General features: G+C 37.3%; 1 protein-coding gene across 1 annotated transcript in view; it reads left to right on the top strand.

Moving 5' to 3' along the window:
- Positions 1 to 12,799, top strand: part of dapk1 (death-associated protein kinase 1) — a 73,796-nt gene that overhangs the window by 30,571 nt on the left and 30,426 nt on the right. Inside the window, exons 3-5 of the mRNA XM_028457865.1 lie at positions 1,325 to 1,546; positions 9,286 to 9,424; positions 12,620 to 12,749. Of these exons, the coding sequence (XP_028313666.1) occupies positions 1,325 to 1,546; positions 9,286 to 9,424; positions 12,620 to 12,749 (491 nt within the window). The remainder of the gene's footprint in view (positions 1 to 1,324; positions 1,547 to 9,285; positions 9,425 to 12,619; positions 12,750 to 12,799) is intronic.

The following is a 12,799-nucleotide window of genomic DNA, read 5'->3' as shown; positions in this document are numbered from 1 at the left end:
ATTCTGAAATGTATTGCTTTGGACTACTTCTCTGGTGATGAATTTAAGTTCACTATTTACCATTCTTTTATTCAAGATGCTGCATTTAATCCATGTTGTCAGAGGTCATCCATATTTGCAGGCAGATACAGATTTTTTTTCAGGGTATCAATATCTTGATGGAGTTCGAAAATGAGAAGCGCGCAATTATTTTTTCCGGAGTTACTGCCCTTGTTCTGTTTTTTTTTTACTCTATTCGAGGTAACTTCAAATGGGACAGCTTTTCTTAGAAACCGTTTAAGATAGGATAACCAAATTCGGTGTGTGGCTTCAGGGTATCAATACCTTGATGGAGTTCGAAAATAAGAAGTGCGCAATTATTTTTTCCGGAGTTACTGCCCTTGTGCTGTTTTTTTTACTTTGTTCAAGGTTTCTTCAAATGGGACAGCTTTTCTTAGAAACCGTTTAAGATAGTAAGTAATTTTATGTTTTGATGTGATAATATTTTCTTATGTATACATCTAAGTTCTTAGATTTAGGACATTTAGAAAAAGGTTGAGTTATAATGACAACCAATTTGGAGGGGGATGTTGATGACATATATTCATATTTTCAATAGTTAAAGGCCATTTCCAGTCTTCCCTGAGGTAAAGTATGATCAAGTTTATCAGGGAATGATATGTAATCAGAGAGATCAATGCGGTTTTATTGGTTTCTATCGATTTTGTCCCTTGATGTACTGTAGATACAGACGAGTCATGGTAATGTCTGTCAGCTGAAGAGCTGTTATGGTTTTTGTCACACTGATTCTTCTCCATGGGCTCTTGAGTTACACTCCTTGTCATCTTTTACAAAGTGACGATAATGAGACCCTTGAAAGCAGGATGGTCTTTTTCAACATGCGCATAAACGTATTGAACATCTCTTTGTGAGGTTCCTAATTTATAAAGCACAACAGATACATTAGGAAACAACTTGCGACATCAGAGTTTGTTTTTCTATATTTAAATAAATTCAGTTTGATCTGAAATTCTCTCTACACATTCGAAATGAGCCCTTAGGTGCATTTCATGCTGCATTTCTTGATGCTTCTCTTATGATGTAGCATCATCTATGATTCATTTGTTTATAAAAAAAAGTTTATTAGTTCATCAACACTTTTAATGGCTGGTGAGCCCCGCCTCCTTCTTTGGCTCAGGAGTTCTGGTGTAAACGAAATGATCCAAAGTAAATTTGAATAACCTCAGTCTGATAAATGTTTAAAATCTGATTTTTGCCTTTCTACTAATTATTACCTTCTCAAAGCCTAATGCTAATGTAACATGGTACCGTCTTCTGTTCCCAGTGGTCAGTTCGCTGTTGTCAGGCGATGTCGGCACAGGAACACGGGTGTGGAGTACGCAGCCAAATTCATCAAGAAGCGGCGCAGCAAGTCCAGTCGACGAGGGGTGACAAAGGAGGACATTGAGCGAGAAGTCAACATCCTGAAGGAGATCCAGCACCCGAACATCATCACACTGCATGAGGTGTTTGAGAACAAGGCTGAGGTCATCCTCATCCTGGAACTGTGAGTACCTTGGTCATGGTCTTCATCCACTTTCTGCTCTTTACTCAAAGACTTTGGACTTTTGTTTGTGTGAGACATATGACAGTTTCCTCTTCTTATTTTAAGTGAGTGAAGTTATAATCTGTCTCTTACTTAAGATGTTTTGTGCTCTGGCTAAAAGCAAAATACATGTTAAATCATAAAAGAACCAACTCAACATATCCAATGAACTGTTATTTAAAAAACACAGTATTGGTTCATAAGTCTGTACCTTTACAAGGTTTACTGATTGGTTCCATATTTAATACCATGTACAGTAAATGTGTCCTGATTCAATATTGATATTGGATATTGATCCGATATCAGCTAAATTAACCCCAAGTATCGGATTATATCGACCTGCATTTAATACAAGCTCGTCCGATAATTAGTTATTATTGGATTTATTGAGGTTATTCTTAAGGGTTTCTAAATTATAACGAGCTTACCGTTTTCACAGATCTCTCTTTGGCGCAGCGGTAATTTAAATGCTCAGCTAACAAACCTCTGTCTTGGGCTGTGCTACGTTTTCACGTGTGCTGTGTTGAGTGTTTGCGTATATATTGCAGAACTGTGACGACGAGTCAGAATTTGTGTGGCAAGCTATGCATAGTGCAACCCCTCTTTTTACTTTCGTAATCGCTTTTGCATTTGAAGCTTAAGTCCACCTATAAATCGTGGCCTAATTTGTTGGGTATGGTTTGTCTGCTTTGTTGCCTCAATTTATAATTCAAGTCATTATTTATTAATGTATGTAACTTGAGCCCTGATATGATTGCACACAGTACTTATTGCCAACAGCCAAACATGCTTGTTTTAGAACAGAGAAATGCATAAATAAGAATAACTGACATCTTGTTTTAAGCCTTTTAACTAACACCGCTTCTGTGTTTTTGAGCAGACGAGGAGGTATTTCTCTGTCGGGCTGTGACAGATGATTCATTCGAGTTATGTTTTCTGTGTTTAATTCTATTCAATTGTAGAATAAGAGTATATTAAGTTAAAGTAGTTATTTTGCACTTATATGAAATATATTGTAATGTTCATTTGTTTTATTCAAATGTAGAATATTCTTTTGTTTAAGGTTAAAGTTTATGGAACCCATTGGTTAATAATAAATTGATTCGTTTTTTCAAGATCAAGCCTTTTCTAACATTCCACACTACAAAATAAGTAATAAAAGTATGTATGTTTTGTGCTGATATCTCACGCAGTGGCTGCCATTATGCTCACCACAGACACTTGTTGCATTTAGCTGTGCTAGTGGCGGAGCTGACGCTTCATTCTCCAGTGGATTTTCCTCCTCTAAAATGCTTCAATGTCCTCCTCCATCCCCCAGTAAAATGACTTTCTCTTATTCACTTGTGTCATGCAATGCGATTTTTCATCTTGACTCGTATGTAAACAGTGCAGCTGATTGCCGACTGTGGCTGCTCCGGTGTGCAACGAGAGTTCGCAATAACAGCTCCAGACACATCAAAAGTAGCTTCAACACACATCCTTGTGTTGTCCGTAGTAATAAATAAAGCAATATTAAAGAAAATGTGGAGTAAAGCACTACGAAAAGGTAAATAATTAAACAAATCGGGTCGGAGCCATTGTAAACACTGCACCGAAAACGATTCCGGGTCCCACATCTGGCCCAACATGGCCCATGGATTGTACTTTAAAGTATAATATATATTTTTATATATATATAAAGAGCACATTTTGTGTATTGGTGATACATTAAACACATTTTATGTTATGTTCGTTATGTAGTACAGGTAGCGTTTTATCTAAGTTACACAACAGCAGGTGACTTCCTAATGATTGATGGATGTGGTGCATGACTATTTTTTTAAAGGAAGTATTTAGGCAGTTTTAGCACAAATAAGGAATTTTTACAACAAAAAAAACAAAGTCTATTTTTAATCTTGTTTCTAATTCTCAAGACCCATTTTGTTGTTTAAATTAATTCTCAACCTGCAGTGTATTGGACATCTTTCACCAATCCACATGCTTTTATTAGGTCATTTGGGTTTGTAGTTGACACACAGCAAATAAGCTGCAAAACAGGAAGCATAGCACATCTCGCTTCCTTTGTCACCTGACAACCAGCAGTCGCGATTGTCCTGCACGGGGTTGTTGTTGCCCGGCCACATTCCTGACCATTGATCACGTACAACAGAACTGAAAGGAGAGAAATGAGGAACACCCCTGCATTCCACATTTGTAAATGGCACTTTAATGGCTAGCACCCAGGTTAATAAAAGTGCAAATAAAGGCTCATTGTTTCTGTCTTTTTGTTGTATGATTTGCTCAATTACTCTCTATTATTCCTTTGAATGTGATACAGTGAATGTTTGTCAGTTTTGTTTTTGTAGCATGATCTGAGATACGTTCAAGTGACTCACAACACAACCCTGAAGAGGATTATGCAAGAAAATAATCAGTTGACTTGGATATGTTCAATCTTGCCAAACATATTTAATTTTGAAAAAGAGGACTTCCATATTCTAAGGCGGATAACGAATTGTTTTTGTTTATCTGGTTAATAAATGCAACTATTTCCCCTTTTGTGCTTGAGCATACCCACGGTGATGTTATAATGTAAAAACATGTACTAATCTCAAATAAAACTGTTAAAATGAAACAAGCCCAGTGAAACCCCAAATTTACCCAAAGCGTCCTTTAATACCAAATTTCAATCAAAATCCACAATGGTGAACCAGCAAATAAAACCACTAATACATTTCCTCAACTAAAAATACAATGTAATATGTTTTTTAAATGTTACTGGTTAATAAAAGTGCAAACTGACTTGGATATAAAAATAGTCAACCTCTCTATATTATGTTCAACTTTTATTCATTGTGTACCGTAAATTCTAAGGCAGTGGTTCCCAACCTTTTTTGGATCGTGACCCCATTTTTAATCCCAAATTTCTGACGATCCCAAAGAATTGTTTTGAGAGTTAGTTTTTGACCACGTATCTGATGCTCTGTATGGTTTTTTTTTTTCTTTTTTTCTGTTTCTTTTTCCCTTTATACCGCATTTTATTTGAGAAAGTGAAGTTGTAGCATAGAGTTGTTTAGGATTTTGTTGTGTTTTTATTTGAAAAGGAATAATAATTGAAAATACATGTATTTTTTTTCAATAATTTATTATTTTTAACATATTCCAGGCCACCCCATTTCAATTTTAGGCAATTTTACATTGGGTCACAACCCCAAGGTTGAAAAACACTGCTCTAAGGTCACAGTACACAAACATGCAGCTTTAATGAGATGCCTGCATTGTTGGCTAAGTGTATTTAGGTAACTTTTGGTGTGTTCCTTAGTGGCTTACCTCGCATTAGAGTGACCTGTTGTTAATCATATTTAAGTCAAGGATTAGGGCTGTTACTGAGTTACTCCAAAGGTGTTTTATTTGCTAATATTTATATGTGCAACAGCAGATTTGTTTCAGTGTTAGGAATGGTTGTGTTAGAAGTGGTTTGTTTGGTTTGTTATTGGGAGAGCCATGTGTGCTGTGGGCTTTAACTCAGACGAGCTTACCGTTTTCACAGATCTCTCTTTGGCGCAGCGGTAATTTAAATGCTAAGCTAACAAACCTCTGCCTTGGGCTGTGTTATGTTTTCACGTGTGCTGTGTTGAGTGTTTGCGTATATATTGCAGAACTGTGATGATGAGTCAGAATTTGTGTGGCAAGCTATGCATAGTGCAACCCCTCTTTTTACTTTCGTAATCGCTTTTGCGTTTGATGCTTAAGTCCACCTATAAATTGTGGCCTAATTTGTTGGATATTGTTTGTCTGCTTTGTTGCCTCAACTTATAATTCAAGTCGTTATTTATTAATATATGTAACTTGACCCCAACAGCCAAACATGCTTGTTTTAGAACAGAGAAATGCATAAATAAGAATAACTGACATCTTGTTTTAAGCCTTTTAACTAACACCGCTTTTGTGTTTTTGAGCAGACGAGGAGGTATTTCTGTCAGTCTGTGATGGATGATTCAGTCAAGTTATGTTTTCTGTGTTGGTGACAGTAATGAGATGTTTGTCATTGCTTTGTCAGTCAAGTTGCGTTTGTGAAGTTGCTGCTTGAAAGAAAAAACGAAAGTTTGGATGAAAAACTCGTTTGGCCGAGCGTGGAAGTTTAGGGCTGTCTAAAGTCTTTTTGTGTGAATTAGATAAACTAAAAGAAAACAAACTAAATAAAGATTAGGGCTGGGTATCGCCAGGTACCTCGCAATACAATATATCGCAATATTTTTTCCCACGGTAACAATATTGTCACGATGTGACGATAATCGATATGTCGATATAGGTAATTTCATCTAAATTTGGCTTAGTGGTTAAGGACAGCAGGCTTGTAATCGAAGGGTCGCCGGTTCGAGTCTTACCTGGGCCAACACTGAGGGATGTTGAGCAAGTCCCCTAACCCCACTGCTCCTCAGGGATGGGTTAAATGCAGAGAACAAATTTGCATATGTGTAAAAACATATATGCCAATAAATAAAAGGCGGAAGCCCTGAAGAAATTCAGAATTTATCTACTGCACTGAATCAATATTTAGTGCCAATGAATCCATAACGTATCGCAAGACAAAACTTCACGATATATCATTGTATCGATATTTTGACACACTGGCAGAGGAAGACTCAGGGTTTGTGACTATCTATAGATCAGTATAGGGAAAATAATGAAATTGTAATATAAAATGAAGTTGTAAAACTTTTACTTATTTTGCTCAATTTTGACTGCCACCAGCCCTCCTTAGGGAAGGTAAACCAGACTTTATGAGGAGGAAAAATATATAAAAACAGAGTGACATTTTACACCCGTTGGTGGGGGTGGGGGTGTATGGGGAATGCATGGGTAAATTAAGTTTGGGAAAGTAACAAAAAGAGGGATATGTATAGAAACTTTGTAGGACGGGTGTATTTGTGGTTTTCTCTTGAATGACCTAAAACTTTTGCTGAACATGGTGAAGACCGACTTTCATAAACACAAAGGGAAAATTATTGACGGGGCCTGTATTAAACCCTGAATTGAACCAAGAGAACCATTTCTCAAAATGTTTTAAAAAAGAGCATCATATCTGGAGAGGCTTCACAGCTCTTGGATTGTCAAAAACTCTGAAATAGTTAGATAAGCATCCAATAATAAATCACAGATATAGCCTTGTTAAAGAATCATGCACTTTAAAATAAAAATTTTAAAAATGCGGTTAATAATTTCGTCCTAAATCTTACATTAAAAATGGCAGGCCTCTTCATTTAGATGTCCTGCTATTTTTAATCCCCTTTTGTATTTGACTGATTATAGTCTTTTAATTTAAACTAATATTTCACTTAAGTTGAATTTGTCAAGGTTTGGCTACCAACATTGTGGCTAAAAGTTGGGGTACACCTGTGTACAACATGTCAGTCCATTTTGGACATTTTCAATTTCCTACAGCTAACCTAAGATTCAGGGTTTTTAGATGGTGGGATTTTGCCTTATACCCATAGGAAACTATGCAAACAGGCCATCTTGCTTTGAGGCAGAGGAGATTACCATTACACCACTATGCAGCTTCCTCAGAATTTATGTTGACATATGGGCAAACACAAACATAGCAGCGTCTGCCCTTTGACCTAAGGAATTGACCAAAGTGTCAAAAAAAGGAGGAGAGGACATGTTGGGGTCAAATTCTTCTTTCCTGCCTCAAAATTGTGTGTCTAAGCCACTGGGTGAAGGTCCCAGCTGTGCAGCTGTGTTGTTTCCTGCTTCAAAGCGTGGAGCTGTTTGTGTATTTGAAAGTTTTCACTTATCCAAATCGCCCAAAGGGGAATGTTCGGTAAACCAGATTTAAAAATGACTCAAATATGGGTCAGTTTTTCCGAAAAACAATGACTTTACTGCCTGCGGAAGGAAGACAGGCTGTAATAACAGTCATTGTCTCTCTCTCTCTCTCACTGTCTCTTCCTTTTTTTCTGCGCCGCTGTTTCTGTCACAGTTGTTGTCAAGTTTTTGTGTTAATGACCATTCTGTGTCAGTGTTTGAGTGCCAATGTCGCAGTCTCCTCTTTCTTACTTGTGCCACATTAAAATACCAACATATGGCTGAAATAATGCAAAGGGATCCAAGCAATTTTTTTTGTTGTTGTTGTATTTTGGGTGTGTTTATTCTTGTTATAGTTGTTTTGATCATGCACGCAGCTTTTGGTAGAATCAAAGTAACCCTAAAGAATGGTCTTCTCTACTACGCAGTCATTGCCATTTAACTGGCCCAATTTTTAATAACATCTTTTTTCCTGAATTAATACAATTGTTGCTCTTCCTTTCATATTTGTTTTCGGCAATATGAAGGTAACAGAATGGGACACAGGACACAGAATGTGGGCACAGGGTGCTGAGACAGAGCCCCCCGTCCAGCAAAATAGCAAAAGATATTGACCAACACTGAGTTCCACGATACAGGACCACTGCGGCCAAGGCCCATCACAGCCCCTAGGGAAACACTGGGATAGTAATCCTAAAATATAAACCTCAGGGCCTGCGAAGGTTCATAGGGTAAAAGTAGTTCTGAAAGGTAAGAAGGCCCAAGACCATGAAGACACTTAAAATTGATTAAACTTGTATAGAGGGAGTCAAAGATGGAGTTTAAAGTTTAGGTAAAAGTTTCTCTCTCTGTGCCTCAGGACCAAGAACTAAAACTTCAGTTTTGTCCTGATTGAGCTGGAGAAAGTTTTCTGCCATCCAGGATTTGATATCTAAAATACAGTTAAAAAAGAGCATCCAATGGACTGAGGTCATCAGGAGACACAGAGATATACAGCTGTGTATCATCAGCATAACTGTGGAAGTTCACGCCGTGCCTCCTGATGACATCACCAAGAGGGAGCATATACAAATAAAACAGGGCCTAAAATGTATCCCTGAGGCACGTCACGTTATTTTAGTTTTCTTTAAAAAAAGATTTGAGACAAAAGGTGGCCTCAACTCTTAAAAAACACGACATGAAAAAGCTAAAATTTTACCAAAAATTGGTTCAAGTTGAATATTATATGTTTGTCAGGTGAATGAGGCTTAAAGTAAGTAACCAGAGAATTTTCTCAGTAGAAATAAGTGTGGCACTTGAAAAGATTTCCAAGGAGGCAGAACAATCAGTGAGCTTACGGTAAATGTTTAAGGTCAAATAACAACATGAATTAATTATTTATTTAACAGTTCCAAGTGATTCTCCTTTTTATCACATCAATTAAGTTGAAGAATAGAGGATCAGTGCTGGTCTTGGCTGGTCTTGATGGAAAATACTGAGACAAGACAATAAAAATGCTCTCGAGTCCGATACAAGACCAACACCTTTAAAATCCGGTTTCGAAACCAAGACCAGTCTCTAGTACTACAACACCAGATACATTTAGGTCACTCAGTCCATGTGCTTTTAGTTTAATTTCATCAGTGCTTTGGTGTTTGATCTATTTTAGAGGTTCAGGGTTAAAGTGCCAACTTTTTCTGTTGGTCGTTAATGGTTTGTAAGAGTTAAGCTTGATGTAAATCACTTTGCTGTGAGCAGCCCTGGTTAAAACGTTCATCGGCTGCGTAAACTGGTTGGACTTCACTGCACCAGGATGATTAGATTACACCAGCTCAGCTCACTTAATCATGGATTTGGAGCTGGCTCCGATCTGACAGATCTCTCTTTTCACCCCCCTTCCCCACCTCCATCCCCTTTCTCTTCCCTTACAGCGTGGCTGGTGGGGAGCTGTTTGACTTCCTGGCAGAGAAGGAGTCGCTGAGCGAGGAGGAGGCCACACAGTTCCTTAAACAGATCCTTGATGGAGTCTTCTACCTGCACTCCAAACAAATTGCTCACTTTGACCTTAAGGTACAGCCACCACATAAGCTATCAACGTTCAGTTTGATTGTTCTTTTTGTCATTTCTCCTTATCAACAGCTCTGTAAGGCTGTGAGCTGCTATGGTTTTGTCATCACAGTCCTTTATTTGAATCTTGGTCATTAATATTGATCAGCTTGGTTGTGGTTGGGACTTCCTTCTTCACCTACAGCACAATACCCACAAACACAGACACTTGGCCTCCAGGCCTCCAGGATATAATAACCTCAGATCAATGCAGGAGTTTTTACTCACCACTGACTGCAGTCTCAACTTAACATATTAGCTGCTGTTACTCACTGTCTAGAAGCGGCTCAGAATACATCTGGATTGGTTTGGTTCAGTGGTTTGCTTTTAGTGGTGCAGCCCTTTGCGTCATATGGGGCCACACATTCTGCTCGCTTGGTTTTTTTTCTGTATCTTGTTTTTCTGAAACTGTACAATGTGATTATCGACATTTTCTTTCCTCCAAGAGTTTTATTTACGTGGTAATTTAATGACTTCCAAACAATTGTAAACTATGTGATGGAAATGGACCTTTAGACCATAATACTAAGATGTTAAAATATTCCATTTATGGAAAGCACTTTGGTTTTATGTGGAATCAATTCCACTGAGACATTTATGGACCAAGCTGATGTACTTAAATGCGGGCAAAGCATAGTAATGATGTTTAGCTACTCACTGGCCATCTTCTTTGAACAACAACATAGTCAATGGTTCTTTTTGTTGCAATGCAGTATATTGAGCATTGATGTTTATGTAATCCTGCATTTTCTTGATTTAATTCATTCATTTGAACCTTCTTGCTGAGAGGCAGACATGCTAATGCTATTACTCGCTCTCTGGTTTACTCTATTTTTGTCAGATTCCGAGTTCTGCTAACAAAAAAAAAACCTACAAAATCTTAAAATAAATGACGTTTTCACTGATTGTGACCTGTTGCATCTCCTCATTATTTTCAACTAATTTACCAGCAATACATGGAATTGATAAGCGCATTGACATTACTTTGTTGTAATTTGCGCTGAATTGAATTGATTTGAATTGAAAATAGATGCAGAGAAGAAATCAAAGCCCAACAAGCCTCATAATCATGATGAAAGGGAAGATGGCATTGTGTCCAAAGAAATGTCCGGCAAGTGTTGTTTGGCTGCATTTTAATCACATCTTTCCCACTCTTTCCTTTCTCACACTTCTTTGAGAGGTTTTTGCTGATTTCTTGCTTTCGGATACCCATTCCTGTTGAGCTGACTTCCTGCCAGTCTCATCATGTTTTTTTTCCCCCAACTGTGTGGAATCCAACTGGGGGGAAACTTTCCCACCAACATTACTCAATTAGAAAACAGCCTCAAAACATATGTTTTCGGTTGGATTGTGGTTATTTGCTTGGGGTTTGCCTCTGAAACAGTTTGATCATTTCTTCAATGTCTGCAGAAGAAACTCACAGTACAGTGCCAAATTGGAATAAAGCAATATGTCACTATGCTGCAAAAGTGGCTCTGAACAAGTCTCTCTTTGCAATGAAGTCTAACTCTTTTTTTTATCTTGTTTCATTGGGTATTGGACGCCCTGTATACTTTGTATATATTCTCAGAAAACTATACCATTCACTAGCTCAAAGCATGTATTGCTAATAGGGATGTTCCAAGACAACTTTTTTATTTCCGATATTATACCGATAATTGCAGGCTTGCGTATCGCCCGATACCGATATTGATGCGATATCAGCATGAATCATACATACTTTTTTTTTTTTTTTTTTTTTTTTTTTAAAAAAAGAATAATGACTTATTTTGTAGTGTGGAATGTTAGACTTGTTAGCCTTGATCAAGTGATGTCACTCAAACAGAGAACAATAGTCAGCAACAGTAGGTATGAGAAAAACTGACCCAAAATACATTTTGAAAAAAAAAAATTATAATAAAAATATCGGAGAATCCGATATTCGTTTTCAGGCTAATATTGGACCGATATCCGATGTTGATATCGGGTCGGGACACATCTAATTGCTAATAGAAATACAGGAGGTTTGGGAGAACATTCACTCTTCCCTTACCCACAATGGAACATTTGTGTGCATGATCGGCGTCAGACCTACAAAGAAATAAACCGATCCAAGTTGATTTATTTTATTTATTTATTTATTTATTCAGTTTATTTCCGACATGGTTACATTCACTTTTTTTTTTTTTTTTTTTTTTTTTCTTTTTTTGTACATGCCGAAAAAGGAGACGAGAGAAGCAGTTTGCTTATCCGGGTCCCGTCCCCTGTTTTACCATCGCAAATTTACATGGGTTTACATGTCTCTCTGGTCAAACATTCTTGATTTCTTCTGAACGTCCATCTGTAGTCAGTGTTGTCCTCTCTAACATAAATAAAACTACACATTTGTCAATAGGGGTGTGCATTCCCCATGAATCTGACAATAAGATATGATTCCCGATTTGCATATATCCTGATACTAACAATACGATATGCATCGCAAAACTAATTATTCCAATTTTCACCTTTAGAAGTACAAAATGGTATGAAATGCAATTCATTTTTATTTTATTTAGACTTGCGAGAACAAGTAAATGGTAACTAACTGTAATTAGTGTACCAATATATAAAACAACAAGTGGTATGTTTATGAAACTGTCAAATTACCAGTACAGATTCTGATTCTAAGTTCTTAAATTCTTCTTATTCTTTTTTTAAGGAACCACATACATCTATAAAAGTGCCCAGTATGTTTTATGAAAATAAAGTGCATTGTCCAAGCTAAAATGCATTGAGGAGTGGTAGTTTAACAATATCTTATATGGTTCACTAGCAACGAGTGATTGGGCAATAACAAAAAAATTTTCTTTAAAAAACATGATTAAAAACAATTGATTTGGACATTTCTTGGATTGATATGATAATCGCGTGGTGAAATATCACAATATATCGCAGAATCCATTTTTCCGTCCACCCTTATTTGTCGGATTAGTTTCGAGTGACAGATGTTGGGCGGACCTGCTTCAGACTGTAGCCTAACGTAGAGATCACAACCTAAGGGCTGTGGATAAAGAGGCTTCAGGTCTCTGTTGGTGAAAAAATGTTCTCTTCTTTGTCCCTACGATTATCCAGATTGTCACTTTGTCCTTTCAGTGAACTCCAGCTCATCCTTTTATTGTCTCTCTTTTCTCTTCATTTCAGCCAGAGAACATCATGCTGCTCAACCGCTCAGTGCCTCACCCACGAATCAAACTCATAGACTTTGGACTGGCCCACAAGATCGACTTTGGCAACGATTTTAAAAACATCTTTGGGACTCCTGAGTTTGTAGGTCAGTGATAACATTGGCTATGGTTTCTCCTTTTGTCTTCATTATTGTGG

Source organism: Gouania willdenowi, chromosome 9 (genome assembly GCF_900634775.1).
Source record: "Gouania willdenowi chromosome 9, fGouWil2.1, whole genome shotgun sequence".
NCBI classification, from domain to species: Eukaryota; Metazoa; Chordata; class Actinopteri; order Blenniiformes; family Gobiesocidae; genus Gouania; species Gouania willdenowi.
Note: the sequence above shows the minus strand (reverse complement) of the source record. Positions and strands in the feature narration are given on the sequence as shown.